Source organism: Phyllobates terribilis, unplaced genomic scaffold (genome assembly GCF_046119375.1).
Source record: "Phyllobates terribilis strain yellow unplaced genomic scaffold, ASM4611937v1 Scaffold_1__5_contigs__length_1240528914, whole genome shotgun sequence".
In the NCBI taxonomy this organism is placed as follows: Eukaryota; Metazoa; Chordata; class Amphibia; order Anura; family Dendrobatidae; genus Phyllobates; species Phyllobates terribilis.
Window position 1 is genome coordinate 566,784,359 of NW_027362761.1, and position 27,931 is coordinate 566,812,289.

Consider the following 27,931-nt stretch of genomic DNA (forward strand, 5'->3'; position numbering starts at 1 on the left):
TTTCTAAAACATCCACCTATCCATAAAATCCGATAATCCGGTTCTAATCCAGAGCACGCACGATTTACTGGAATATTAGCGAGTGTGTATGTCAGCCACCGGAAAATGCAGAATAGATGTTTGGAGAGAAGTAGGAAAGAACGTTTTACAAGGTGACAGATATCTCTGCCAAACAAATCTGATAACCTCTCCAAGAATATAATTTCTCCATAAGACGAGCGTGATCGCGCCGTCCAGATATATGATTAGCTTTCATCTTCCAGTCTCCGCAGTGAAGCGACTACTAAATATAGACAGCCCTCATGTCTTCGGTAGTGGACAGAATGTTCTCCTGAGACACCTCAAGTATCTGCTTCATTTCATTTTCGGAAAATTAGTCATTCACCATAAGTGCGATTATCTGAATCACTGGAAAGAGCGGCACAATCCTGACGATGATTGGACACGTATAAATAATGGTTGACAGAGAAGTCTTATGTTTAGTGACTTTCCTTCAGATTCTACGATGATGTTCAAGGGTTCACCCAGATAGGTCTACTTTTTTGTCCCAGAAATTGCACCTCTTGTGTCTGTAAGGCTACGTTTGCTGCTATTTCAATTCCAACTTTCAAGATGATTTTTTTTTTGCAATCTCGAATGATTAATGGATTGTCATAAAAAAGCCCAAAGGAGTTTCCTGGCACTAAAATATTGATGACCTATCCTTGGGAGAGACCATCAATATCATATTGATCACCAGCACCCCCATCGGTCAACCGTTAGCAGGTCCCACGGCCGACAGAAGTACATAGTGTATGGAAACAGAACACCGGGTGGTGGTTGTTCTTGGGTACTGCAGCACAGACCCCATTGAAGTGCAGGACTCCTCTCTCCGAAGAGGGCAAACATAGGGATGGGGAATGGGCCAAAGTGCCATGGAACAGGATAAACAAACAGCAGGGCCGCTCAGTCCTGGCTGGAACATGAGGCCATAACTTTAATCTTCGCTATGCAGCCCTCTGTGCATTTAGAAAAGCTGAAGCATAAACTCAAGTTGTTAGGATCATGAAGAGTACAGATTGGGGCAATGCAAGAAATACATTTATCAAGGCATAAAAAGAAATTTAATTTATCTAACATGAAAAGTGAGCTATATACTAGTCTGTGTGCACTATAGTAATAAATGCAAGCAATTGGCACCATCTTTGCCGACATAATTAAAGGATTATGTAACGTGGTGCGGGGCAGTTGCCATGGGCGAGGTACTCGTCTCTTGCACTGATGTCGGTACTTTACATGAAGGTGGGGGTCCTGGCTCGGTGTATGGACTTGTACTGTGGGGGCGCTACGCCCGTGCGAGCCGCATGTAACCGATGTTGCTGGTTTGCCAGGACCAGATATTGGACAGTTCAATGAGGAAGATCTCCAATCAAAAGTAAACTTTTTTACTGAACAGGAACTTGGTAGGGAATATATACAAGAGATAGTGGGTATACAGACTTATGAACGTTTCCTTTACAACTCAGAGCATTTTCCACATAGAGAACCATAGAGAAAAGAAGGAAGGAAACTATCTTTCCTCTTTTACTCTCTACTTGTCCTCTGTCTCCACTGTTTCTCACTGCTTCACCACAACCCAGCTCGACACTACAGTCCTGCTTAGCAAGAGTCCTTTACTCGACTCGTGATTCTGCAAGTTCTTTCCCGTAAGTGTGCCAGTATGTTCGGTGCTTATCTAGTGCTGACACTCTAGAACTCCAGCCCGGGACTTTTTACTTGTCTCATATACTCAGTCCTGTCTGGGACTGTTACCTTCAGGAGTTTTAAACTCTGGGCCTTTCTGCTAGGTGTCCTATTCCAGGATCCGTCTCTGGTAAATCACTCTGTCTCTTAGTCACTTCTGCTCCGGATCTCGCTATCTCTTCCTTTCGGTCTCCTCTCACTTCAGGGACACCACAGAATGCGGTACTGTTCAAAATGGACCTTAGGTCCTCTTTCTATGCACTCCAGGCCCTATCTGACTCACTAACAGGAAATTATCACTTTCCCTTCAACTCAGTCCCTCCCACTCTGGGCTAGTCCCAAACATTAGGCCTCACTATCCCCAAACTACACACATAATCAATATTACTAACATCTTTAACCTACATCACAATTTATATTACAACAATATACTTGTGTCTTCAAGGAGGAACGTGGGCAACATGTCCATCTACTTACACTTATTCCCAATATTAAAAGTTATCACCTATTTCCTGGGATCGGTGGGTTCCCAACAATGGAGCTCTGAATGCACTGTCAAAATAGAGCGGTACCTGCGCATGTGTATCCACCACTTCATATATTCTAAGTGCTGTACTCAGCTACATACCGATCATGTAGAAAATGGCTAAAGTGATGGTGTGCATACATTGTCACCGCTCTTTCTGATGGAGCATTTCAGAGCCCTGTTCTCAAGATTGGTCAGGGTCCCAACAGTCAGAAGCCCACTGATTCACAGAGGCAAGTGATAAGTGATCAATTTTAATGTGGGGGATAATCCTTTAATTTAAAGATCCTGCAACACTTTTGATGTTCCTCCTCCAATTGGTACAAGGACTGTGAAAAGTATAGATGGGGATGCATATAGAATAATAATCGAAATGTTGTCTTGAAAGGATTTATAGAGGGACAGTATGAAAACTAAGACTAAGGGTACATGCTGAAAATGTATTTGCTTTTGCTGCTGCTGTCTGACATTGAGTACTAGTGCTTTATCTTTCTTGTAAGCAAAATACATAAGTCCTTGGTTGTCTTATTTTCCCTGGTTTTATTCCATTTCTGTCAATGAAGCAATATGATTGCTATGGCATATGTGTATAATAATAGGTCATAGAAGGGCCACAGGGGGTGCTGATATCATATTGGGCACAGATGGGTTGATGATTACAAATAAGAGATAGTTGGTAAATTCAGGAGGTGTAGCTATGGAGGATGCAGGGGCATAACTACAATAGGTGCAGGGATTGCAATCGCACCCGGGCCCTGGAGCATCAGGGGCCCAAAAATTCCTTTGGCCTATATGAAAAGACCAATACTATTGAAGAATTTCAATAATTGGGGGTCCCATAGGAGCTTTTGTATTGGGGCCCATCAGCTTCAGGTTATGCCACTGGGGGGATGCATGGGTGCACTCACTCACAGGCTCAGCAGCATTAAGGAGCCTAAAAAGATTCAGCTGATTCTTTGAATGGTACGACTGTCAATAATAATATAAGACACTTTGTAGGATCTTTGACCAATTTTGCATTGGTACTGAGATTTCAATTTACATCTGTCTTCTCTTTGGACAAGTACATAATAAAGCTAGTGAATGTTTGGTTTCACGAGAGTAAAGAAACTATATGTAGTATACAGTGGGAAGCCATAAGGGCCAAAGGAGCAGGAAATCCCATGTACAAAAATATAAATGAAAAACCTGCAAGACCCCTCACACCATATTGTAGCAAGGTACTAACATTTCCAGAAAATTCCTTCTATTGTTTTATGGATAATTCTTTGTCCTTCAAGGTGGAGAAGAGATTGAGTTTAACCAGCTCTTCTTCAGGGAAGATTTCATCACTGACATGTATTTTGGGGGAAATCTCCATGGGCGGATTGCTACAGAAGACCTGCACTTTGGAGAAGGAGTCCACCGGAAAGCCTTTCGGAGCAAAGTCATGTGTGGACTGCTCCCCATCTTTAACCCGGGACACTTGTGTGTACTCAAAGTGCATAACGCCATAGCGTATGGGACAAAAAACAATGACGAACTGGTGCAAAAGAACTACAAGCTCGCCGTGCAGGTAATTTATGTCTCAGTTATAAGCTGTACTATGTTTATACAGAAGGAATATCATTATTTTTGGCCATTGTATAACATATATCCTGCACCATCACCAATTTTCCCCTCTTCAGGCTCTATTTCTAATTTTCAATTGTCTCTGAGCTAGTGGGTGCAGACTAGCTGCTATGATGTCTCCTATACACAGCACACACAGATGTGAGGGATTCCTGCTCTCCTGTCTCAATGTAGCAGATGTTCAGGAGCAGCAGCAGCATGGAGGATATTATTCAGCCGTACTGAGCAGTGTAGTTGTGAATCTAGCTTTGGTACAAGAGAAAGGACTACTAGAAAGCTTCGGCATCATCTGTCTGTGCCTTCCTCTACCTGTTTTTTCACTTTACCCCTCCATAGACTTTAATAAACTGCTGTAATCTGATCCTTCAGTTAGCTTGTGGTCAGTCTTGTTTAGACACATATTGGCCGTAAATTGAATGATGAGTTCAGGTGGCGGTTGGAGGTGGTGAAGTGGCTCATAAATGGAGAAAGCATCACATTTCTCTGATAAGACCTATTACAAAGTTTTCTTATGTTCATTTGTTCTATTAGACATATATATTTATCTCTGATACTCTGCAATGTTTCAGAGAAAAACATGGTTTAAAAGCCGCAGTCTCACGGGAGACTAGTTGTACAGCAGGATCCCAGGCTGCTTCTCCCTGCTTGCTTCCCTTGAGTGGAAACGATAAAGGCTAGCACTCAACAAAGTGGAAAGGCACGGTGCTAGTGAAGGGAGCCAGTGGTTCCGTCAGTAATAAACCATAAAATCACTGCACACGTAGAGAGGTATGGTATGCTTTAGGTGAAACTTTATTTTAAGGGTGATGCTTGAGGCGACTAGTGGACGTTTCGGCCAACACTGTGGCCTTGATCACAATGTCGCAAGTGGATAGACGCATCCGGGAAAAAATGGAGAAGAATTACCAGTCAAGAAGAAGTGAGGGGCAATTCTTAGATAAGGAAACCAATCCGGTAGGAGGTGTCTGGGTATAGACACGGATGAAGTATGCCCGTCAGTTAGAAAAGTGCTGGGTTCAGGGTGTCCTGGAGACAAGGACCACGTCTGCTGGGAAATTATAAGTGGCGGACAGAAAAATATGGTCTGGTGCCGTGCTGCAGTTGGCTCGGTCCTATGTGCCACGTGTGTGGGATATATTTTGCGAGATAGTGTAGGAGGCAATAATGGCCAGCCCCATAGATTAAGGTCTCGGCAGGTGCGGTGCTCCAGAGAAGCCTGTACAGGGATCCGTGTGGATTTAAACGTGATCCCTTAAATGTTCTGAACCTGTCATTGGTGGTTCCGGTGGAGGACGCTGTAGGCTTCTCCTTTTTATCCCGGATGCGTCTATCCACTTGCGACATTGTGATCAAGGCCACAGTGTTGGCCGAAACATCCACTAGTCGCCTCAAGCATCACCCTTTAAATAGAGTTTCACCTAAAGCATACCATACCTCTCTACGTGTGCAGTGATTTTTATGGTTTATTACTGACGGAACCACTGGCTCCCTTCACTAGCACCGTGCCTTTCCACTTTGTGCTAGTGCACTTTGTGCTGTACAGGCTTCACCTTTAAATAAAGTTTCACCTAAAGCATACCATACCTCTCTACGTGTGCAGTGATTTTTATGGTCCTCCACCGGAACCAATGGCAGGTTCAGAACATTTAAGGGATCACGTTTAAATCCACACGGATCCCTGTACAGGCTTCTCTGGAGCACCGCACCAGCCGAGACCTTAATCTATGGGGCTGGCCATTATTGCCTCCTACACTATCTCGCAAAATATATCCCATACACGTGGCACACAGGACCCAGCCAACTGCAGCACGGCACCAGACCATATTTTTCTGTCCGCCACTTATAATTTCCCAGCAGACGTGGTCCTTGTCTCCAGGACACCCTGAACCCAGCACTTTTCTAACTGACGGGCATACTCCATCCGTGTCTATACCCAGACACCTCCTACCAGATTGGTTTCCTTATCTAAGAATTGCCCCTCACTTCTTCTTGACTGGTAATTCTTCTCCTTTTTTTCCTGGATGCGTCTATCCACTTGCGACATTGTGATCAAGGCCACAGTGTTGGCCGAAACGTCCACTAGTCGCCTCAAGCATCACCCTTAAAATAAAGTTGCACCTAAAGCATACCATACCGCTCTACGTGTGCAGTGATTTTTATGGTTTATTGCTTCCCTTGAGTAACAGGTATTTCCCTACACTTGCACGCAGGGAGAGACCTGTCAATTTTTCTCTGAGATGCCGCATTGTTTCAGACTTAAACATATTTGTCTCAAATCGTGCAGCCAGTGTCTGATACATGCTGCCCGTGGATCAATCAGCATGTATTAGCTGTCAGGTTAATTTTAAAGAGAACCTGTAAGCAGGATACGTGTTCCCGAACTAAAGGTATGAGTGAAAAGCCTCTTTAATGCTTATTACTTTCACACCTTGCTAGTAGAATTTTGTTGGAATATTTTTGAGGAATCTATTCTTAAATTATATTTTCAAGTGCAGTGAGGTGGGCAGTGTACTCATCAGCTCTGCTGTACTTTACCGCCAGCATCTGGTCGTTGATTGACAGATCACTCTTCCCACAGTGACCTGTCTCCCCTGCACATGCGCCATCATTGCTCAGGTTCGATGTAAGGACGCAGTGAGTTCCTAATTGCATAGCTGGTACATGACATAGCTGGCACATTGATCTTGCAATGTCATCACGAGCTGACTGCGTAGACACCGCTGTTTCAGATGAAACAAACCTGGGCACTGGTGGAAACTGCGTAATGGAGACCGGTCACTAAGGGAGGAGTGATCTGTCAATTAATGACAGGAGGCCGGGGGTGGATGGCGAAATACAGCTAAAATTATGAAAGAAGTGCCTGCCCACTACACTTGAAAATAAAACTTCAAGAATAAATTTCTCAAAAATGGTCCAACTAAATTCTACTAGAAAGATGTGAGGATAATCAACATTAAAAGGGCTTTAGAATCATACCTATAATGTGGGGTGAGTATTCAGCTGACAGGTTCTCTAACTTTTTTTTTTAATTATTGATCAGTCCTTGGAAAGTTATGAATCTTTGTAATACACTTCATGCCCGTATCTTGCTTCCTTTTCTCCCAAACTCCATGATGAAAGGTCAATTTCAATTGCCTTGTCTATGCACCTAGAGTAGCTGTTTTTAAAGGCAAGATTTGCAAATATCCTCCTTTTGTGAGCTCATCTGCTCTCCTCCTGTGTGAGCTCCTCTGCTCTCCTCCTGTGTGAGTGACGCGCCCCTGGGCCTGTGTCGCGCTGCGTTGCGCAGGCGGGAGCTTACCCGGAGCCGGATCTGTTGAGGGTTGTAGTCTCGTGGCGGTGACCCGGTTCGTGCCCAGGGAGTCAGACTAAGTGGCGCTGTATCAGCGGTAGATGTAGGACGACTACGCCACCCGTTGAATGCAGCTATGGAGCTGCCGCTGCAGGGCAGACCGCTGAGGCCGGTGGTAGGATAGTGCAGTGTAGATGGTATAACCCCCAACGGGAGGGGTATGGCCTCAGGGCAGCCGACGTGGATGATGGGGGTAGCAGGAATCACTCAGAGACGATGCGGTGTAGTTCAGGGTCTTTACTGGTGATAAAGATAGACCCTCCCGGAGTACTGGCTAGCGATCGGGGCCTGGTCAGTCCTTGAGCAGATGGGATCTCCCCTGGCCAGGCGGAGTTGTAGGCCTCCCAAACTGACTGTACTCTTCTGGCTACCTTGCTAGAGGCGGGTATAAGTAGCCCACGTCCCTGAGTGTACCGTGTGGTGCTCACCCGTATGGCCGGTGACTCGGGGCCTTCTAGTAGCTTCCGCTCCATGACGGCGGTGCTGGTCCCATGCGTGTGACCGTGCCTTCGGGTTTCTTGGCCAGAGGACCTGAAACCCCCTGCCTGACGGATTCTGCTGCTGGGTAGGAGTTAGTCCCCACAGCCTCGGACTCCGGGTCCGGTAAGAAATCTTCTCAGTCAGGGCGAGCTCTGCAGCTGCCGGCCCCTGACTCCTTGTAACACTGCTCCCACAGAGCTCCTGATGTTCTTTCCTATGCTGCTTCTCTTCTCTACTTCTGGCATGGCCCAGGAGCTGGGCCCAGCCGGAGCCACAGCTCCCTGTCAGCCCTCCTGGCTGCACTCTCCCTCTGAACTCTCCAACCCTGCCTCAGCCCCAGGTTTATATAGGGGAAGTTCTTCCCCTCCCAGGACTGGGCAGGAGGTGTGGCATGCATAGGATTCCTGACCAAGAGACCTCCCACCTGCTCTCAGACATAACATTGCTGTTACTGTGGAAACCAGACCCCTGGGGTGCCACATTCCCCCCCAGTGAAATTTAGTACTCCGGGACTAAACATATTTTTAGAAAAACATAACAAGGTATAAACAATAATAATACAATAAGAAAAACACATAAAGATGGTTACGGCGTGTCCGCAACCGGGTGCAGTCTTTGAAGAAAAGTAAGGTGTCCATTTCACCAAAACAGGGAGACGTAACCAGGTAGGGGTCTGTCCTGCCCCGAGTCCTTAACAGTCTTTAGTCCATTCCTAGGTTACGCTCCAACCATGTACAAGGATTCCCGGTAAATCCACCAAGGACTCCTATAAATAACTAGAAACACATAATTATTTACAGGATATGGCCGCTCTCAGTCCTCGGCCAGGTAGAGGGAAAGAACGACCGCTCTCAGTCCTCGGTCAGTGGGGATAAGGAATGGCTGCTCACAGTCCTCAGCCTGGTTTAAGATAGGGGCACATGGGGAACAATTCACTAATCCCAACGGGGACCATATTTTAATTAGCAGCAGTCCTTGTACCCTTACGGGTAACTATTTACAGCTCTTTATTCACGCTACTTCCCTTCAGTAGCTATGTCCTCTTTGTGCTCCCTCCTGAGGGTAGTCCTCAGACCCGTCCGGGTCCTCTTGGCTTTCCTCGTATTGGTAGTACTGCAGCTCCTCCTCGGTTAGCTGGGTTAGTATCTCTGCGACAGTCCTCCTCCCAGGTGGCCAGGACTTTACCTCCCTTTGGGCTGCCCCGGTTAATTGGGCCACCAGGATGCTCACTTTTTGCTCCTCTGTGAAGGGGTACACCTGGAAGAGGCTATCCAGCTTTTCTCTAAAGTCATGCAGGGTATGTGACTCCCCTGAGTACTGGGGTAGCCAGGCTGCCCCCGGGATATAGGGCATGGTGAAAGGCATGACCACAACAGCGGTGGCGCTGGCGGGGATTGAAGCGGTGAAGCTCTCCTCCGTATCCGACATCCTTCTCCCCCCTAGTGGACCGTGGCCTACCTTGCGATGATCCTCTTCCGTAGGCCGCGGCTCCGCAGTGGATCGTCAGGGTTGAGGACCTTCCGTCGCGCTCCTGTGACGTCGGCGTCTGCTGGGCTCCTTCCAGGACCTTACGCAACGTCCGGACGTGAGGCGGGGCTTCAGTTCTCGCGCGCTTTCGGAGTCCACGCCCCTCTTCTTCCCGCGCGGCGTCCTCAAGATGGCGTCCAATGGCGGGAAAACTCCACGTATGGCGGGAAGAAGGCCGAAGATGGCGCCGGATGGCGGGAAAACTCCACCGATGGCGGGAAGGAAGCGGAAGATGGCGCCGGATGGCGGGAATCTTCACCACAGGTAAGTTTGAACAGTCTTTTTCAGGCACGCAGTACCCGGTGGTTGCGGGCACGAAATCCTGCCGACTACGCCAAAAGTTGACGCGCCCCTGGGCCTGTGTCGCGCTGCGTTGCGCAGGCGGGAGCTTACCCGGAGCCGGATCTGTTGAGGGTTGTAGTCTCGTGGCGGTGACCCGGTCCGTGCCCAGGGAGTCAGACTAAGTGGCGCTGTATCAGCGGTAGATGTAGGACGACTACGCCACCCGTTGAATGCAGCTATGGAGCTGCCGCTGCAGGGCAGACCGCTGAGGCCGGTGGTAGGATAGTGCAGTGTAGATGGTATAACCCCCAACGGGAGGGGTATGGCCTCAGGGCAGCCGACGTGGATGATGGGGGTAGCAGGAATCACTCAGAGACGATGCGGTGTAGTTCAGGGTCTTTACTGGTGATAAAGATAGACCAGATGGGATCTCCCCTGGCCAGGCGGAGTTGTAGGCCTCCCAAACTGACTGTACTCTTCTGGCTACCTTGCTAGAGGCGGGTATAAGTAGCCCACGTCCCTGAGTGTACCGTGTGGTGCTCACCCGTATGGCCAGTGACTCGGGGCCTTCTAGTAGCTTCCGCTCCATGACGGCGGTGCTGGTCCCATGCGTGTGACCGTGCCTTCGGGTTTCTTGGCCAGAGGACCTGAAATCCCCTGCCTGATGGATTCTGCTGCTGGGTAGGAGTTAGTCCCCACAGCCTCGGACTCCGGGTCCGGTAAGAAATCTTCTCAGTCAGGGCGAGCTCTGCAGCTGCCAGCCCCTGACTCCTTGTAACACTGCTCCCACAGAGCTCCTGATGTTCTTTCCTATGCTGCTTCTCTTCTCTACTTCTGGCATGGCCCAGGAGCTGGGCCCAGCCGGAGCCACAGCTCCCTGTCAGCCCTCCTGGCTGCACTCTCCCTCTGAACTCTCCAACCCTGCCTCAGCCCCAGGTTTATATAGGGGAAGTTCTTCCCCTCCCAGGACTGGGCAGGAGGTGTGGCATGCATAGGATTCCTGACCAAGAGACCTCCCACCTGCTCTCAGACATAACATTGCTGTTACTGTGGAAACCAGACCCCTGGGGTGCCACATGAGCTCCTCTGCTCTCCTCCTGTGTGAGCTCTTCTGCTCCCCTCCTGTGTGAGCTCTTGTGCTCCCCTCCTGTGTGAGCTCTTGTGCTCCCCTCCTGTGTGAGCTCTTGTGCTCCCCTCCTGTGTGAGCTTCTCTGCTCCCCTCCTGTGTGAGCTCCTCTGCTCCCCTCCTGTGTGAGCTCCTCTGCTCCCCTCCTGTGTGAGCTCCTCTGCTCCCCTCTTGTGTGAGCTCCTCTGCTCCCCTCCTGTGTGAGCTCCTCTGCTCTCCTCCTGTGTGAGCTCCTCTGCTCTCCTCCTGTGTGAGCTCTTGTGCTCCCCTCCTGTGTGAGCTTCTCTGCTCCCCTCCTGTGTGAGCTTCTCTGCTCCCCTCCTGTGTGAGCTCCTCTGCTCCCCTCCTGTTTGAGCTCCTCTGCTCCCCTCCTGTGTGAGCTCCTCTGCTCCCCTCCTGTGTGAGCTCCTCTGCTCCCCTACTGTGTGAGCTCCTCTGCTCCCCTCCTGTGTGAGCTCCTCTGCTCCCCTCCTGTGTGAGCTCTTCTGCTCCCCTCCTGTGTGAGCTCCTCTGCTCCCCTCCTGTGTGAGCTCCTCTGCTCCCCTCCTGTGTGAGCTCCTCTGCTCCCCTACTGTGTGAGCTCCTCTGCTCCCCTCCTGTGTGAGCTCCTCTGCTCCCCTACTGTGTGAGCTCCTCTGCTCCCCTCCTGTGTGAGCTCCTCTGCTCCCCTCCTGTGTGAGCTCCTCTGCTCCCCTACTGTGTGAGCTCCTCTGCTCCCCTCCTGTGTGAGCTCTTCTGCTCCCCTCCCCATTGCTCAGATAAGGAGAGTGTTTGTAAATAATGTCTGAGCACAGAGGAGGAGAGCAGAAGAGCTCACACAGGAGTACAATATTTGCTTGACCTACAGATCAAAACAGTTACTCTAATTAGTGCATATAGAAGGCAGCTGAAACAGCCTTTTCAAAGTGGAGTTTGGGAGAAAAAGAAGATAAATTAATGGAGTATATTACAAAGATTTATAATTTTGCAAAGACTGGTTAATAAATACAAGAAAGTTCAACTACTTCATTAACTACTTATTAATATAAAGTAGAGAATTTACAGCTTTTAGTAAAGAAAAAAAGAGCACCACCACTTATAAGGATATATTTTAGACTTCTTTGCTCGTTTTTTTTTTCCTATTCTGAGATCTGTCGTGAGGTCACTTTACTTCTGTATAGTAGATCATGTATTAAATGAACATATGCTACTTTACTTTACAGGAATGTTATGTACAAAATACCGCTCGGGAATATGCCAAGATTTACGCAGCAGAAACTGAACAGCTGGAGGAGTTTGGGAAAGTTCCAGAGTAAGTGATATCCTAATCTTGAATATAATGACAGCGGGCGTTGTGTGCAAACCAAGCATTTCTGATCTCTGTCCAGTGCTGAAATAACAATAGCACCACACAGCTTCCAGATAATGAGCTGATACGTGCAAAGTCAGAACAAGCACAAAACATTATGTGAACGCGGCCACCGAATAAAATAGCTGCATCAGAAAAAACCTTGTACTAATATTCACGGCATTAACGGCACGTCGTGTTCACATAAACTGTTTGCAAAATGTTGCCGACAAGATGTATATTCCGAAAAGGAAGGGGATCAAGGAAACTAAAGGAAATTCATGTAGAAGAGGAATCACGGAACTGCGAGCAAAAATGCAACATGTGAATACATAATATGACCATGATCTCAATATTGATTGGTTTCTGCATGCCTCCTTAGATTGCCACCTAAGGGAGGGGTGTCTTAATAATGTGTCCGTCATTGTAATTTTAATTTCATAAATCAATAGTATACATGAGAATGCCGTAAGAAACTTTTCAAAATATCTTATCAGACTGATCTTTCACAAAATTCTCAATATAGGGGTAAAATCTGTATTCAGTGAAGACAAAATGTTACATTACTGAGATAGGAGATGTCAGTTGGTGCTGATAAGATTCTATGTAGTGGGAAAGGGGAGGAGCTCTACCGCTAGTTCCTTCCTCCTCCTCCATCATCCATTCTAGAATCTTACCAGCACCAACTGTCATTTCCTATCTCAGCAATGTAACGGTCTGTCTTCACTGAATGCAGATTTTACCCCTAAATTGAGCATTTGTTATTGATCTGCCCTGGGGGAGCAAGAAGCTGATTTTTTTGATAAGATATATATACAGTATATGTGCGCCTTGTCATCACGCTCCCATCTGTCTCCCCTACTAGACGTTCGTCTTCAAGATCCAGTGGGGGGGCCATCACATGACAGACCTCAGGAATGATAAGGCTGTACCCATCATGTGATGCCCCCTGCCATATGTTGATGCTGGGAGTCTGGTACAGCTGCAAGAGAAGAGGTGCGGCTTCTGACCTGACACTCTATTTAGTATTATGGATAAAAATTTCCCGTTCAGCAGTCAGGACTAGGAATGAGGGGACCCGTGGAATTTCAGGTTCTGGTACCCAACCCAAACTTTATTCCAAAGTCCGGTTCAGGTACAAGAACTGTACCCAAACTTGAACCGGAACCCCATTGAAAACAACGGGGACCTGAACTTTTGAGTGGCAAAATTCTCTCTCTCTGCAACGGACTTTCCCCGAAACTCCAAACATTTGCGAAGAACTTCTAACACTAACTGTCCGGTACAAACCCCAAACTTTTAAGTTTGGGCTCGCTCATACCTAGTCAGGACCCCGCCTCCACTGATCAGTAAATTAACTTGTTTTCACCAGACAACCCCTTTAAAGGGAACTTGTCATTAGACCGCAGTAAGTTATAGTCTAAAAAAGCCCCAGTGGCCAAAGTGAAAATTGCGAGATTCCTAATTTGGTTTTTAATATAGATTATAATATGAAAAAAAGCCATTTTTTTTAAATACAGTAAATGTAACAGAAAACATGATGATCTATGATACAAATTTTTATCGTAGCTCGATAAGGGTGCAGGAACTTATCTTGCTTCATACCAGGGAGATGCTGGCCGTGTGACAGAAGCGCACTCCAGTTGCCGCTGTGAAGTCATTTAACTATTTAAATGCCATAGTCAATTTCTAACAGCAGCATTTAGGCTGTGTGCCCGCTATGCGTTTTTTAAGCGTTTCCGCAGCGGCAATTCCGCCTCAGAAACGCTTAAAAAACACTTGGTAGAAGGTCTGCTATGTTCCCCAATGATAATCCGCATGTGCTATGCACATGCTGCGGAAATTCCCGCTGCGGATTATCATTGCGGAAAAATCCGCAGCACTACCAATTATTTTACGTAATCACAGCGTTTTCGCCGCAATTGACTTGCATTGATTTGCTTAATATCCGCATGACTACATGTGCACATGCGGATATTAAGCGATTCAATGTGCGGATGTTACCCGGGTCTGGAGAAGAGGAGACTCTCCTCCAGACCCGGGTACAATAGTAACTGTAAAAAAAAAGAATTCAAACATTATACTCACCTTCTGATGGCCCCCGGTCTCCTTAGTGATGCGTCCTGGCTCCCCGGCAGCTCGCGATGGTCTAAAAGGACCTTCCATGACGTCATTTAGTCATGTGACGGGTCACGCGATTGCTGACGTCGGCGGTCGCGTGTCCTGTCACATGACTAAATGACTTCATGGAAGGTGCTTTTACACCACTGCGAGCTACCGGGGAGACCGGAGAAGGAGACTGAGGGCCATCGGAAGGTGAGTATAAAGTTTTTTTTTATTTTTTACCGTTTTTATACTTTTTTTTAACTAACTTGGTCACACTATATAAAATCCATGCCGGTTACATGGATTTATACAGTATAGTGAGACCAAGTTGTAAAGCACTTTTCCAAGTGATGCTAAAATCGCTTCGAAAGGGCTTGTCAACCCGCATGCGAAATCGCATGTGCAAAACGCGTGACAAACGCTTGTCCCTGGCTGAAAAAACGCATGTAAAATGCGTTTTTTCTGCCAGGGAGATGCAGAAACGCTCAGGAAAAATCCGGAGCATTTCTGCATCGTGGGCACATAGCCTTAGATGACGTTATTGCCGGAGCGTGCAATTAACGGCTCCCATCAGCCCGTCTCAGTGCAATTGCGGAGAACCAATGGTTTACTATTTCAGTCATAACTGCCACGTTAGTCCTCCTATGAAGCCATAGGCTCGCCTTCATGGGAGAATCACTATTAGGCCACGGCCCCACTATCAGTATTTGGTCAGTATTCGGTCAGTATTTTTTCTCAGGAGTGGGAGCCAAAACCAGGTGAGGAACAATCAGAGAAAAGGTATAATAGAAACGAGTCCCCAATTCTGCATTTATCACCCACTCCTGGTTTTGGCTCCCACTCCTGGGAAAAAATACTGATTGAATACTGACCAAATACTCATAGGGCCACATATATATATATATATATATATATATATATATATATACACATATATATACACACACAGGGCCGGCGTCTTGCACCCGGCGCACCCGTGCAAGTGTCGGGGCCCTGAGCAGGCGGGGGGGCCCAATCACAGTTGGGTACCCTGCTGGGCTATGGACGGAGGAGAGCGGTGCCAGTGCCCGCCCTTCTCCCCTGCTTGCTCAGGGCTCCAGCAGGCGGATACTTACCTCTCCCCGTGCCTCCACAGATCCGCTGTCTTCCTGCTGTGCGCTCCCGGTGATGTCTCAGGTCAGAGGGTGCGGTGACGTCTTTCCACCGCGCCATCTCCTGAGCCGTCACAGGCACCGCAGAGCGGGAAGACAGTGGCGACGCTAAAGTCCAGACCTGCATGGGGCATTATAAAGAGGGGGGGTGACATCCTGCATGGGGCATTATATTATTGGGGAAAGGGACATCCTGCATGGGGCATTATATCGGGGGGAAAGAGACATCCTGCATGGGGCATTATATGAGGGGGGACATCCTGCATAGGACATTATATGGGGGGGAGGGGACTTCCTGCATGGGGCATTATATGGGGGGGAAAGGGACATCCTGCATGGGGTATTATATGGGGGGAAAGGGACATCCTGCATGGGGCACTATATGGGGGGTGACATCCTGCATGGGCCATTATATGGGGGGGGAGAAGTGATATCCTGCATGGGGCATTATATGGGGGGTGACATCCTTCATGGGGCATTATAAGGGGGGGGGGACAGCCTGCATGGGGCATTATGTGGGGGGAACATCCTGCATGGAGCATTTTGTGGGGGCCAGTATTCCGTATGGAGCATTTTATGGGGGGCAGTATACTGTGTGGAGCGATTCGCCGGTTTCTGAGCTATTGTGGAATTTACAATAGAAATCACTCATGTAATGTAAGAAGTGAAATCTTTGGCATTGTACTATATATATATATATTATTATATATTTCTCTGCGGTATCTGTGCATCATGAATCGTGGTATGTGTTAAAGGGGCCCACAGAGACTCTTTCGCCCGGGGCCCAGAAAAACCTGGAACCAGCCCTGTACACACACACACATATATATACATACATATACACACATGCATACACACCGTATTTTTCAGACTATAAGACGCTCTCTTTAGCAATAATTACTAAAAAGTGTGCTCTATAAATGTGAATGTAATAAAGATGTGTATATAGCAGAGCTGTGTGTATGTGTATATAAATGTGCATGTAGCAGAGCAGTATGTATATAAATGTTCATGTAGCTGAGCTGTGTGTGTCTTTAAATGTGGATGTAGTGAAGCTGTGTTTGTAGCTGAGCTGTGTGTATATGAATATAAATGTGCATATACAGAGCTGTGTATATATAAATGTGCATGTAGCAGAGCTATGTGTATGTAAATATAAGTGTGCATGTAGCAGAGCTGTGTATATATAAATGTGCATGTAGCAGAGCTATGTGCATGTGTATATAAATGTGCATGTAGCAGAGCTGTGTGGATATGAATACAGCAAAGCCATGTGTCTATGTGCATGTAGTAGAGCTGTGTGTGTCTATAAATGTACATGTAGTAAAGCTATGTATGTAGTAGAGCTGTGTGTATGTTTATATAAATATGCAAGTGTTGTTTTGCATAATACACCCTGTAGCGAAACACTAACATTAGATCAATTACCTCTCTATTTTACCATAGTGTATTAAAATTAGTGATTACACCATCAAGGAAGTTTTAATTAGTAAAAAAGATGTTTTTCCTATTTCCTCCTGTCTAAACTAGGGGAATGTCTTATAGTCTAAAAAATACGGTATATATAAAACTTTAAATCAATCCCTCTTCCCCCTTCAAAAATAAAGAAATGTAAAAAATAACATATTAGGCATCATCATGACTAAAAAAAATGTCTGATCTAACAAAATATTCATTTATTTAAACCATATGTTATATGCCAAAAAGAAAAATAGAAACGGACCACCAGAATTGCCATTTTTCGGTCGCTGAACTGCTGAACAAATACAAGAAAAAATTAAGAAAGTTTCTTATGTATCCCAAAATACTATCAATGACAAACATCAGCTTAGGTCACAAAGAACAAGCCCTCACACAGTTCCATCAGTGGAAAATAAGAGTTACATGCCTCACACAATACAGTCCTGCTCATCGTTATTGGCACCCATGAAGTTTAAGTACATAATGTGGAATATCTCCAGAAAAAAATTACAACCTGTTCCTTTGTCACAATGGTGAAGACAGAGAAGCTGTCTGAGGACATCAGAACTGCTATCATTAGCAAACACAAGACTTCCAAAGGGTATAAGGCCATCTCCAAAGACCTTGGTATCCCAGTTTCAACAGTGTGCAATGTTATTAAGAGGTTTGCCAAGCATGGAACCATCAAGAACCTCCCTGGACATGAGGGAAAGAGGAAAATTGACAAGAGATGTCTTTGAAGGTTGGTGCGAATGGTGGAGAAAACACCGCGTCAAACATCCAAACACCTGAAGGCCAACCTGGAACAGTCTGAGGTCATGGTTTCAACAAGTACCATACACCGCACAATAGACCAAGCAGAGCTTTATGGGCGAAGGCCAAGGAAGAAACCATTGCTGAAGAAAAGACATAAAAAGGAACGACTGATCTTTGCCAAACAAACAACAATCCTTCTGGGAAAATGTTCTGTGGCCAGAAGAAAAAAAATAGAACTTCTTGACAATGCAAAGTAACAATTTGTTTACAGACAGCGCAATAAAGTTTATAAGGAAAATAACACCTTACCAACAGTTAAGCATGGTGGAGAATCCATAATGCTGTGGAATTGCTTTGCTAAATCTGGTACTGGAGGCCTTGACCGCATCACAGGAATCATAAAATCAGAGAATGATCAAGAGATTTAAAAGCAAAATGTCCTACCCAGTGTAAAAAAACTTTATTTGAGTTGAAGATCATGGATCCTGCAGCAAGACAATGACCCAAAGCACACATCCAAAAGTACACAGGAATGGTTGAAAAAGAAAAAATGGACTGTTTTAAAATGTCCTGACCTGAATCCCATTGAAAATCTTGGGGTGAGATGAAATATGCCATTGGGAAAAGGAACCCTGCAAACATTCAAGAGCTTGAATAAACTGCAGCAAAGGAAGAGTGGGAGAAAATTCCAGCTGAGAAGAGCAAGAAGCTGTTTATTCTGTTTCTTCTTTGAAATTGCAACATGGAAGTTGAAAAACAATGTTTTATTGTTGTATTACTTTGGACAACTGATTAAAAAATCCTGAGGATTTTATAAGATTTAAGATTTTATAATATATAAGATATTGTACAGTCTATGAAAATAATGAAGGGGTGCCAATAATGGTGAGCAGCACTGTATACTGTATACCGTATATGCACACAATATGTGATATCACAGCTCACCTCTTCCTCCTCCTGTAGAATATCTCACAACACCTGTATATACAGATCCACCATTCACAATAGGTGATGTCACAGCTCACCTCCTCCCCCTCATGTACAATGACTGATAACACCTCTGTATACAGCAGATAACACAGGATCCACCATTCACAATAGGTGATGTCACAGCTCACCTCCTCCTCCTATACAATGACTGATAACACCTCTATTTACAGCAGATAACACAGGATCCACCATTCACAATAGGGGATGTAGATGATGTCACAGCTCACTTCCTCCCCCTCCTATACAATGACTGATAACACCTCTTTATACAGCAGATAACACAGAATCTACCATTCACAAGAAGTGATCTCACAGCTCACCTCCCCCTACTCCCTTCACAATGACCTTTGCACGCCCAATAGATGCTGCAATAGAAAAAATAGGGCCTGAGTCAATGTATTGCAGCTAATATATATATGAATTTCCTGAAAGAACGGGAAGTAGGCGTCTTGAATATATATATATATATATACAGTCATGGCCAAAAGTATTGAGAATGAAACAAATAGTAATTTTTCCAAAGTTTACTGCTTCATTTTTTGTAATGGCAATTTGCATATACTCCTGAATGTCAAAGAGTGATCAGCTTAACAGCAATTACTGTACCTGCAAAGTCAATACTTGTCCAGAAAATGAACTTTAACCCCCAAAACACATTTCAACATCATTGCAGTCCTGCCTTAAAAGGAGCAGCTAACATCGTTTTAGTGATTGATCCATTAACACAGGTGTGGGTGTTGATGAGGACAGGGCTGGCGATCAATCAGTCATGATTAAGTAAGAATGACATCACTGGACACTTTAAAAGGAGGCTGGTTCTTGGTATCATTGTTTCTCTTCAGTTAACCATGGTTATCTCTAAAGAAACACGTGCAGCCATCATTGCACTGCACAAAAATGGCCTAACAGGGAAGAGTATCGCAGCTACAAAGATTGCACCTCAGTCAACAATCTATCGCATCATCAAGAACTTCAAGGAGAGAGCTTCCATTGTTGTCAAAAAGGCTCCAGGGCGCCCAAGAAAGACCAGCAAGCGCCAGGACCGTATCTTAAAACTGTTTCAGCTGCGGGATCGGACTACCAGCAGTGCCGAGCTTGCTCAGGAATGGCAGCAGGCTGGTGTGAGTGCTTCTGCACGCACTGTGAGGCGGAGACTCTTTGAGCAAGGGCTGGTTTCAAGGAGGGCAGCAAAGACGCCACTTCTCTTCAGAAAAAACATCAGGGACCGACTGATATTCTGCAAAAGGTACAGGGAGTGGACTGCTGAGGACTGGGGCAAAGTAATTTTCTCTGATGAATCCCTTTTTCGATTGTTTGGGACATCTGGAAAACAGCTTATTCGGAGAAGAAGAGGTGAGCGCTACCACCAGTCTTGTCTCATGCCAACTGTAAAGCATCCTGAAACCATTCATGTGTGGGGTTGCTTCTCAGCCAAGGGAATCGGCTCACTCACAGTCTTGCCTAAAAACACAGCCATGAATAAAGAATGGTACCAGAATGTCCTCCAAGAGCAACTTCTCCCAACCGTCCAAGAGCAGTTTGGCGCCCAACAATGCCTTTTCCAGCATGATGGAGCACCTTGCCATAAAGCAAAGGTGATAACTAAATGGCTCATGGAACAAAACATAGAGATTTTGGGTCCATGGCCTGGAAACTCCCCAGATCTTAATCCCATTGAGAACTTGTGGTCAATCATCAAGAGACGGGTGTACAAACAAAAACCAACAAATTCTGACAAAATGCAAGCATTGATTAAGCAAGAATGGACTGCTATCAGTCAGGATTTGGTCCAAAAGTTGATTGAGAGCATGCCAGGGAGAATTACAGAGGTCTTGAAGAAGAAGGGGCAACACTGCAAATATTGACTTGCTGCATTAACTCATTCTAACTGTCAATATAACCTATTGGTACTCATAATATGATTGCAATTTTATTTCTGTATGTGATATAAACATCAGACAAACACTAATAAAAACCAGAGGCCAGCAGATCATGTGAAAATATCATTTTGGTGTCATTCTCAAAACTTTTGGCCATGACTGTATATATATATATATTTATATATATATACAGTACAGACCAAAAGTTTGGACACACCTTCTCATTTAAATATTTTTCTGTATTTTCATGACTATGAAAATTGTACATTCACACTGAAGGCATCAAAACTATGAATTAACACATGTGGAATTATATACTTAACAAAAAAGTGTGAAACAACTGAAAATATGTCTTATATTCTAGGTTCTTCAAAGTAGCCACCTTTTGCTTTGATGACTGCTTTGCACACTCTTGGCATTCTCTTGATGAGCTTCAAGAGGTAGTCCCGGAAATGGTCTTCCAACAATCTTGAAGGAGTTCCCAGAGATGCTTAGCACTTGTTGGCCCTTTTGCCTTCACTCTGCAGTCCAGCTCACCCCAAACCATCTCGATTGGGTTCAGGTCTGGTGACTGTGGAGCCCAGGTCATCTGGCGTAGCACCCCATCACTCTCCATCTTGGTCAAATAGCCCTTACACAGCCTGGAGGTGTGTTTGGGGTCATTGTCCTGTTGAAAAATAAATGATAGTCCAACTAAGCGCAAACTGGATGGAATACCATGCCGCTGCAAGATGCTGTGGTAGCCATGCTGGTTCAGTATGCCTTCAATTTTGAATAAATCACCAACAGTGTCACCAGCAAAGCACCCCCACACCATCACACCTCCTCCTCCAATGTTCACGGTGGGAACCAGGCATGTAGAGTCCATCCATTCACCTTTTCTGCGTCACACAAAGACACGGTGGTTGGAACCAAAGATCTCAAATTTGGACTCATCAGACCAAAGCACAGATTTCCACTGGTCTAATGTCCATTCCTTGTGTTCTTTAGCCCAAACAAGTCTCTTCTGCTTGTTGCCTGTCCTTAGCAGTGGTTTCCTAGCAGCTATTTTACCATGAAGGCCAGCTGCACAGAGTCTCCTCTTAACAGTTGTTAAAGAGATGTGTCTGCTGCTAGAACTCTGTGTGGCATTGACCTGGTCTCTAATTTGAGCTGCTGTTAACCTGCGATTTCTGAGACTGGTGACTCGGATAAACTTATCCTCAGAAGCAGAGGTGACTCTTGGTCTTCCTTTCCTGGGGCGGTCCTCATGTGAGCCAGTTTCTTTGTAGCGCTTGATGGTTTTTGCAACTGCACTTGGGGACACTTTCAAAGTTTTCCCAATTTTTCGGACTGACTGACCTTCATTTCTTAAAGTAATGATGGCCACTCGTTTTTCTTTACTTAGCTGCTTTTTTCTTGCCATAATACAAATTCTAACAGTCTATTCAGTAGGACTATCAGCTGTGTATCCACCAGACTTCTGCACAACACAACTGGCAAGAAATTCCACTTATTAAACCTGACAGGGCACACCTGTGAAGTGAAAACCATTTCTGGTGACTACCTCTTGAAGCTCATCAAGAGAATGCCAAGAGTGTGCAAAGCAGTCATCAAAGCAAAAGGTGGCTACTTTGAAGAACCTAGAATATAAGACATATTTTCAGTTGTTTCACACTTTTTTGTTAAGTATATAATTCCACATGTGTTAATTCATAGTTTTGATGCCTTCAGTGTGAATGTACAATTTTCATAGTCATGAAAATACAGAAAAATATTTAAATGAGAAGGTGTGTCCAAACTTTTGGTCGGTACTGTATATATATATATATATATATATATATATATATATATATATAACAAAATCGTAAAAAATAAATATTGCACCAAAAATACATTTAACAACCTGACTTTAAGAGCGTAATTTACACGTTAGGCAATGTTTAAAAAATAAAAAATATATACATTAGGTATCACCATGAAAGTAGAGTAGTTACTTGCAGAATCAAGTAACCCGGGTTATTCTTACCAAAACAAGAGAAACAACACCAATATTGTGTTTTTTTCATTATTTCACCCCACAAAGATTTTTTTTACGTCTTTCCATAGATTTAAAAAAGAGTATTAAACAAGCTTGATAGAAATGTGAATATGTGTGGTTTTCGGTAACTATGGGGCAAAGAAAAAAACTTGTCTGCTTTCTTTTAGTCTGTTGAATGTGTCCGGTATTGCAGCTCCGTTCTATCCAAATGAATGGGGCTAAACTGCAATAACACATGCAGCCTGTGGATAAGGGTGGCGCCGTTATGTGAAAGAAAAAAGCAGCCCATGTTTTTTGCAATCTTATGTAGCCATGTTCGTAGCAAATCTGACATGTGAAGATTCATGCAAAGGGATTATGATGGCGCCTCGAATGTAGGATGATTACAAAGGGAATCTCCAGTCGTATATCAGAGCTACCTTTAATCTTGCAGCCCTTTGATCTGTGTACACAGTAGCCTTGTTTTCATTCCCCATGTCCAGGATAAGGACTCTCTAAAGTAGAAGGAGTCTTTTTTTTTTTTGCTGAGGGATCATGGAAGATTTGCTGTTCTTAGATGTCAGATGTGAAAGGTTGGTTGTAACCCAGTCTGTGTGTGACTCGCCTGCGGGACCTGCACCTGAGCCTGTCCGTCAGCAACCCGAAGCCACTTGAAATGGCAGAGAAGCATCAGAACAAATTTCTGACATTTCACCGAGGGATCTGGAGGACGAAGGGTGTACTAACATCCAGTAGCAGGGGATTCGGCATCCTCAGGAGGGCCCTTTGGCAACAGAGTCCCCTCTTAGCTTCCGATTTTTCCTCCTCACCTTCCAAGAACTATTATGTTTCTATATTTTGCTCAATATGAGCTGTATCAAGGCTTTTTTTATTGATATCATCTTTGGATCCATACGACTTTCTGATCTCTTTTTAACCCGTATTTTTGTGGAGGCAAAGTGACCATAAAACCACGTTCAGTATTTGGTCAGTATTTTATATCAGTATTTGTAAGCCGAAAATGCAGAAGTGGTGACGTGTTTCTGTTATACTTTTCCTCTGATTGTTCCACTCCTGGTCTTGGCTTACAAATACTGATGTAAAATACTGACCAAATACTGAACGTGTGAACATGGCCTTAGTAATAGAGTGCAGGGCCGGCTCCAGGTTTTTGTGGGCCCCGGGCGAAAGAGTCTCAGTGGGTCCCTTTAACATGTACCACGATTCATGATGCACAGATACAGCAGAAAAATAAAGAATAAAAAAAAAATATACATGCAGGCTATGCCCCCACATAATGCCTCATGCAGGCTGTTCCCCCCACATAATGCCCCACGCAGGCTGTTCCCCCCTTATGATGCCCCATGCAGGCTGTTCCCCCCATATAATGCCCCATGCATTATGTCACCCCCCCTTATAATGCCCCATGCAGGATGTCACCCCCCCTTCCTTATAATGCCCCATGCAGGATGTCACTCCCCCCCCTTATAATGCTCCATGCAGGATGTTACACCCCCCCTTATAATGCCCCATGCAGGATGTTGCTCCCCCCTTTTAATGCCCCATGCAGGATGTCACCCCACCCTTATAATGCCCCATGCAGGATGTTACTTACCCCCTTATAATGCCCCATGCAGGATGTCACACCCCCTCCCTTATAATGCCCTATGCAGGATGTCACTGCCCCCCTTATAATGCCCCATGCAGGATGTCACTTCCCCCCCTTATAATGCCCCATGCAGGATGTCACACCCTCCCTCCCTTATAATGCCCCATGCAGGAAGTGACACCCTCCCTCCCTTATAATGCTGTATGCAGGATGTCACACCCCCTCCCTTATAATGCTGTATGCAGGATGTCACTGCCCCCCTTATAATGCCCCATGCAGGATGTCACTTCCCCCCCTTATAATGCCGCATGCAGGATGTCACCCCCCCTTATAATGCCCCATGCAGGATGTCACACCCTCTCTCCCTTATAATGCCCCTTGCAGGATGTCACACACTGCCTCCCTTATAATGCCCCATGCAGGATGTCACACCCCCTCCCTTATAATGCCCCATGCAGGATGTCACTTCCCCCCCTTATAATGCCCCATGCAGGATGTCACCCCCCCTTTTAATGCCCCATGCAGGATGTCACCCCCCCCTTATAATGCTCCATGCAGGATGTCACTTCCCCCCCTTATAATGCCCCATGCAGGATGTCACACACACCCCTTATAATGCCCCATGCAGGATGACACACCCTCCCTCCCTTATAATGCCCCATGCCGGATGTAACACCCTCCCTCCCTTATAATGCCCCATGCAGGATGTCACACCCCCTCCCTTATAATGCCGTATGCAGGATGTCACTGCCCCCCTTATAATGCCCCATGCAGGATGTCACTTCCCCCCCTTATAATGCCCCATGCAGGATGTCACACCCTCCCTCCCTTATAATGCCCCTTGCAGGATGTCACACCCTCCCTCCCTTATAATGCCCCATGCAGGATGTCACACCCCCTCCCTTATAATGCCCCATGCAGGATGTCACTTCCCCCCCTTATAATGCCCCATGCAGGATGTCACTTCCCCCCCTTATAATGCCCCATGCAGGATGTCACCCCCCCCTTATAATGCCCCATGCAAGATGTCACCCGCCCCTTATAATGCCCCATGCAGGATGTCACCCCCCTTATAATGCCCCATGCAGGATGTCACCCCCCCTATAATGCCCCATGCAGTATGTCACTTCCTCCCCTTATAATTCCCCATGAAAGATGTCACTTCCCCCCCTTATAATGCCCCTTGCAAGATGTCACTTCCCCCCATTTATAATGCCCCTTGCAGGATGTCACTTCCCCCCTTATAATGCCCCTTGCAGGATGTCACTCCCCCCCCCTTATAATGCCCCATGCAGGATGTCACTTCCCCCCTTATAATGCCCCTTGCAGGATGTCACTTCGCCCCCTTGTAATGCCCCATGCAGGATGTCACTTCCCCCCCTTATCATGCCCCTTGTAGGATGTCACTTCCCCCCTTATAATGCCCCATGCAGGATGTCACTTCCCCCCTTATAATGCCCCATGCAGGATGTCACTTCCCCCCCTTATAATGCCCCTTGCAGGATGTCACTTCCCCCCCTTATAATGCCCCATGCAGGATGTCACTTCCCCCCCTTATAATGGCCCATGCAAGATGTCACTTCCCTCCCTTATAATGCCCCATGCCGGATGTCACTTCCCCCCCTTATAATGCCCCATGCAGGATGTCACACCCTCCCTCCCTTATAATGCCCCATGCAGGATGTCACACCCCCTCCCTTATAATGCCCCATGCAGGATGTCACCCCCCCTATAATGCCCCATGCAGGATTTCACCCCCCCCTTATAATGCCCCATGCAGGATGTCATCCCACCCTATATTGCCCCATGCAGGATGTCACCCCCCCTTATAATGCCCCATGCAGGATGTCACCCCCCCTATAATGCCCCATGCAGAATGTCAATTCCCCCCTTATAATGCCCCTTGCAGGATGTCACTTCCCCCTTATAATGCCCCATGCAGGATGTCACTTCCCCCCCTTATAATGCCCCATGCAGGATGTCACTTCCCCCCCTTATAATGCCCCTTGCAGGATGTCACTTCCCCCCTTATAATGCCCCATGCAGTTTGTCACTTCCCCCCCCTTATAATGCCCCATGCAGGATGTCACTTCCCCTCCTTTATAATGCCCCTTGCAGGATGTCACTTCCCCCCCTTATAATGCCCCATGCAGGATGTCACTTCCCCCCCTTATAATGGCACATGCAAGATGTCACTTCCCTCCCTTATAATGCCCCATGCAGGATGTCACTTCCCCCCCTTATAATGCCCCATGCAGGATGTCACTGCCCCCCCTTATAATGCCCCATGCAGAATGTCACTTCCCCCCTTTATAATGCCCCTTGCAGGATGTCACACCCTCCCTCCCTTATAATGCCCCATGCAGGATGTCACCACCCCCTATAATGCCCCTTGCAGGATGTCACACCCTCCCTCCCTTATAATGCCCCATGCAGAATGTCACTTCCCCCCCTTATAATGCCCCTTGCAGGATGTCACACCCTCCCTCCCTTATAATGCCCCATGCAGGATGTCACCACCCCCTATAATGCCCCATGCAGGATGTCACTCCCCCTCCCTTATAATGCCCCATGCAGGATGTCACTCCCCCTCCCTTATAATGCCCCATGCAGGATGTCACCCACCCTCCCTTATAATGCCCCATGCAGGATGTCTCCCCCCCTCCCTTATAATGCCCCATGCAGGATGTCACCCACCCTCCCTTATAATGCCCCATGCAGGATGTCTCCCCCCCTCCCTTATAATGCCCCATGCAGGATGTCTCCCCCCCTCCCTTATAATGCCCCATGCAGGATGTCACCACCCCCTATAATGCCCCATGCAGGATGTCACTCCCCCCATTATAATGCCCCATGCAGGATGTCACCCCCCCATATAATGCCCCATGCAAGATGTCACTTCCCCCCTTATAATTCCCCATGCAGGATGTCACTCCCCCCCTTATAATTCCCCATGCAGGATGTCACTCCCCCCTTATAATGCCCCATGCAGGATGTCACTCCCCCCCTTATAATGCCCCATGCAGGATGTCACTCCCCCCATTATAATGCCCCATGCCTCCATACATTAAAAAAATAAAATACTCACCTCACTTCTCCTCACCTGCTGCCGCTGCTCTGGACTCCAGCATCGCCAGCGTCTTCCCCCTCTGCGCTGTGACGGCTCAAAAAACAGTGCGGTGGAAAGACGTCACCGCGCCCTCTGACCTGAGACGTCACAGTGCAGCAGCGGTGGAAGAGACCGGACCTGCTGCAGAGGCACGGAGAGAGGTAAGTATTGTGCCGCCGGCTGCCGGGGCCCTGAGCAAGCGGGGGGAGCAGGCGCTGACACCACTCTCCTCTGCTCACGGGTCCCATAGCGCGCCAGGGTGCCCGACGGCGAGTGGGCCCCCCACCGCCTGCTCAGGACCCTGGCATTTGCCGGGTGCTGACGCCGGCCCTGATACAGTGATTCTGTCATTACGCTGTTGGGGATAAATATCATAAAATTTTATTAGTTTAGACTGTTACAGACTTAGCGATACCAAATCTATTGTTTGTTTTGTTTTTTTGTTTTTTTAATTCCAGGAAAAGGGAGGGGGGTGATTTGAAATTGTATATATGTTATTTATTTATATTTTTAATATTTGTTTTTGCTTTCATTCCCTTAGGGGAATTGAACCTGCAATCGCTTTTACAAGTAATAATAATAATCTTTTTATTTATATGGCGCCAACATATTCTGCAGCGCTTTACAATTCAGACAGTTTACAGACATTATCGGCACTGTCCCCATTGGGGCTCTCAATCTAGATTCCCTATCAGGATGTCTTCGGAGTGTGGGAGGAAAATGGAGAACCTGGAGGAAACCCACGCAAACATGGGGAGAACATACAAACTCCTTGCAGATGTTGTCCTTGGGGGGATTTGAACCCAGGACCTCAGCACTGCAAGGATGCAGTGCTAACCACTGAGACGCCGTGCTGCCCATGTACACTGTCCAATTTCATTCATAAAAATGTGTGCTCGCTAAGCAAAACACAAGTC

General features: G+C 46.4%; 1 protein-coding gene across 1 annotated transcript in view; it reads left to right on the top strand.

Moving 5' to 3' along the window:
• The window catches only part of ALPK2 (alpha kinase 2), a 147,535-nt gene that overhangs the window by 105,396 nt on the left and 14,208 nt on the right, over positions 1 to 27,931 (top strand). Inside the window, exons 6-7 of the mRNA XM_073680824.1 lie at positions 3,529 to 3,803; positions 11,829 to 11,917. Of these exons, the coding sequence (XP_073536925.1) occupies positions 3,529 to 3,803; positions 11,829 to 11,917 (364 nt within the window). The remainder of the gene's footprint in view (positions 1 to 3,528; positions 3,804 to 11,828; positions 11,918 to 27,931) is intronic.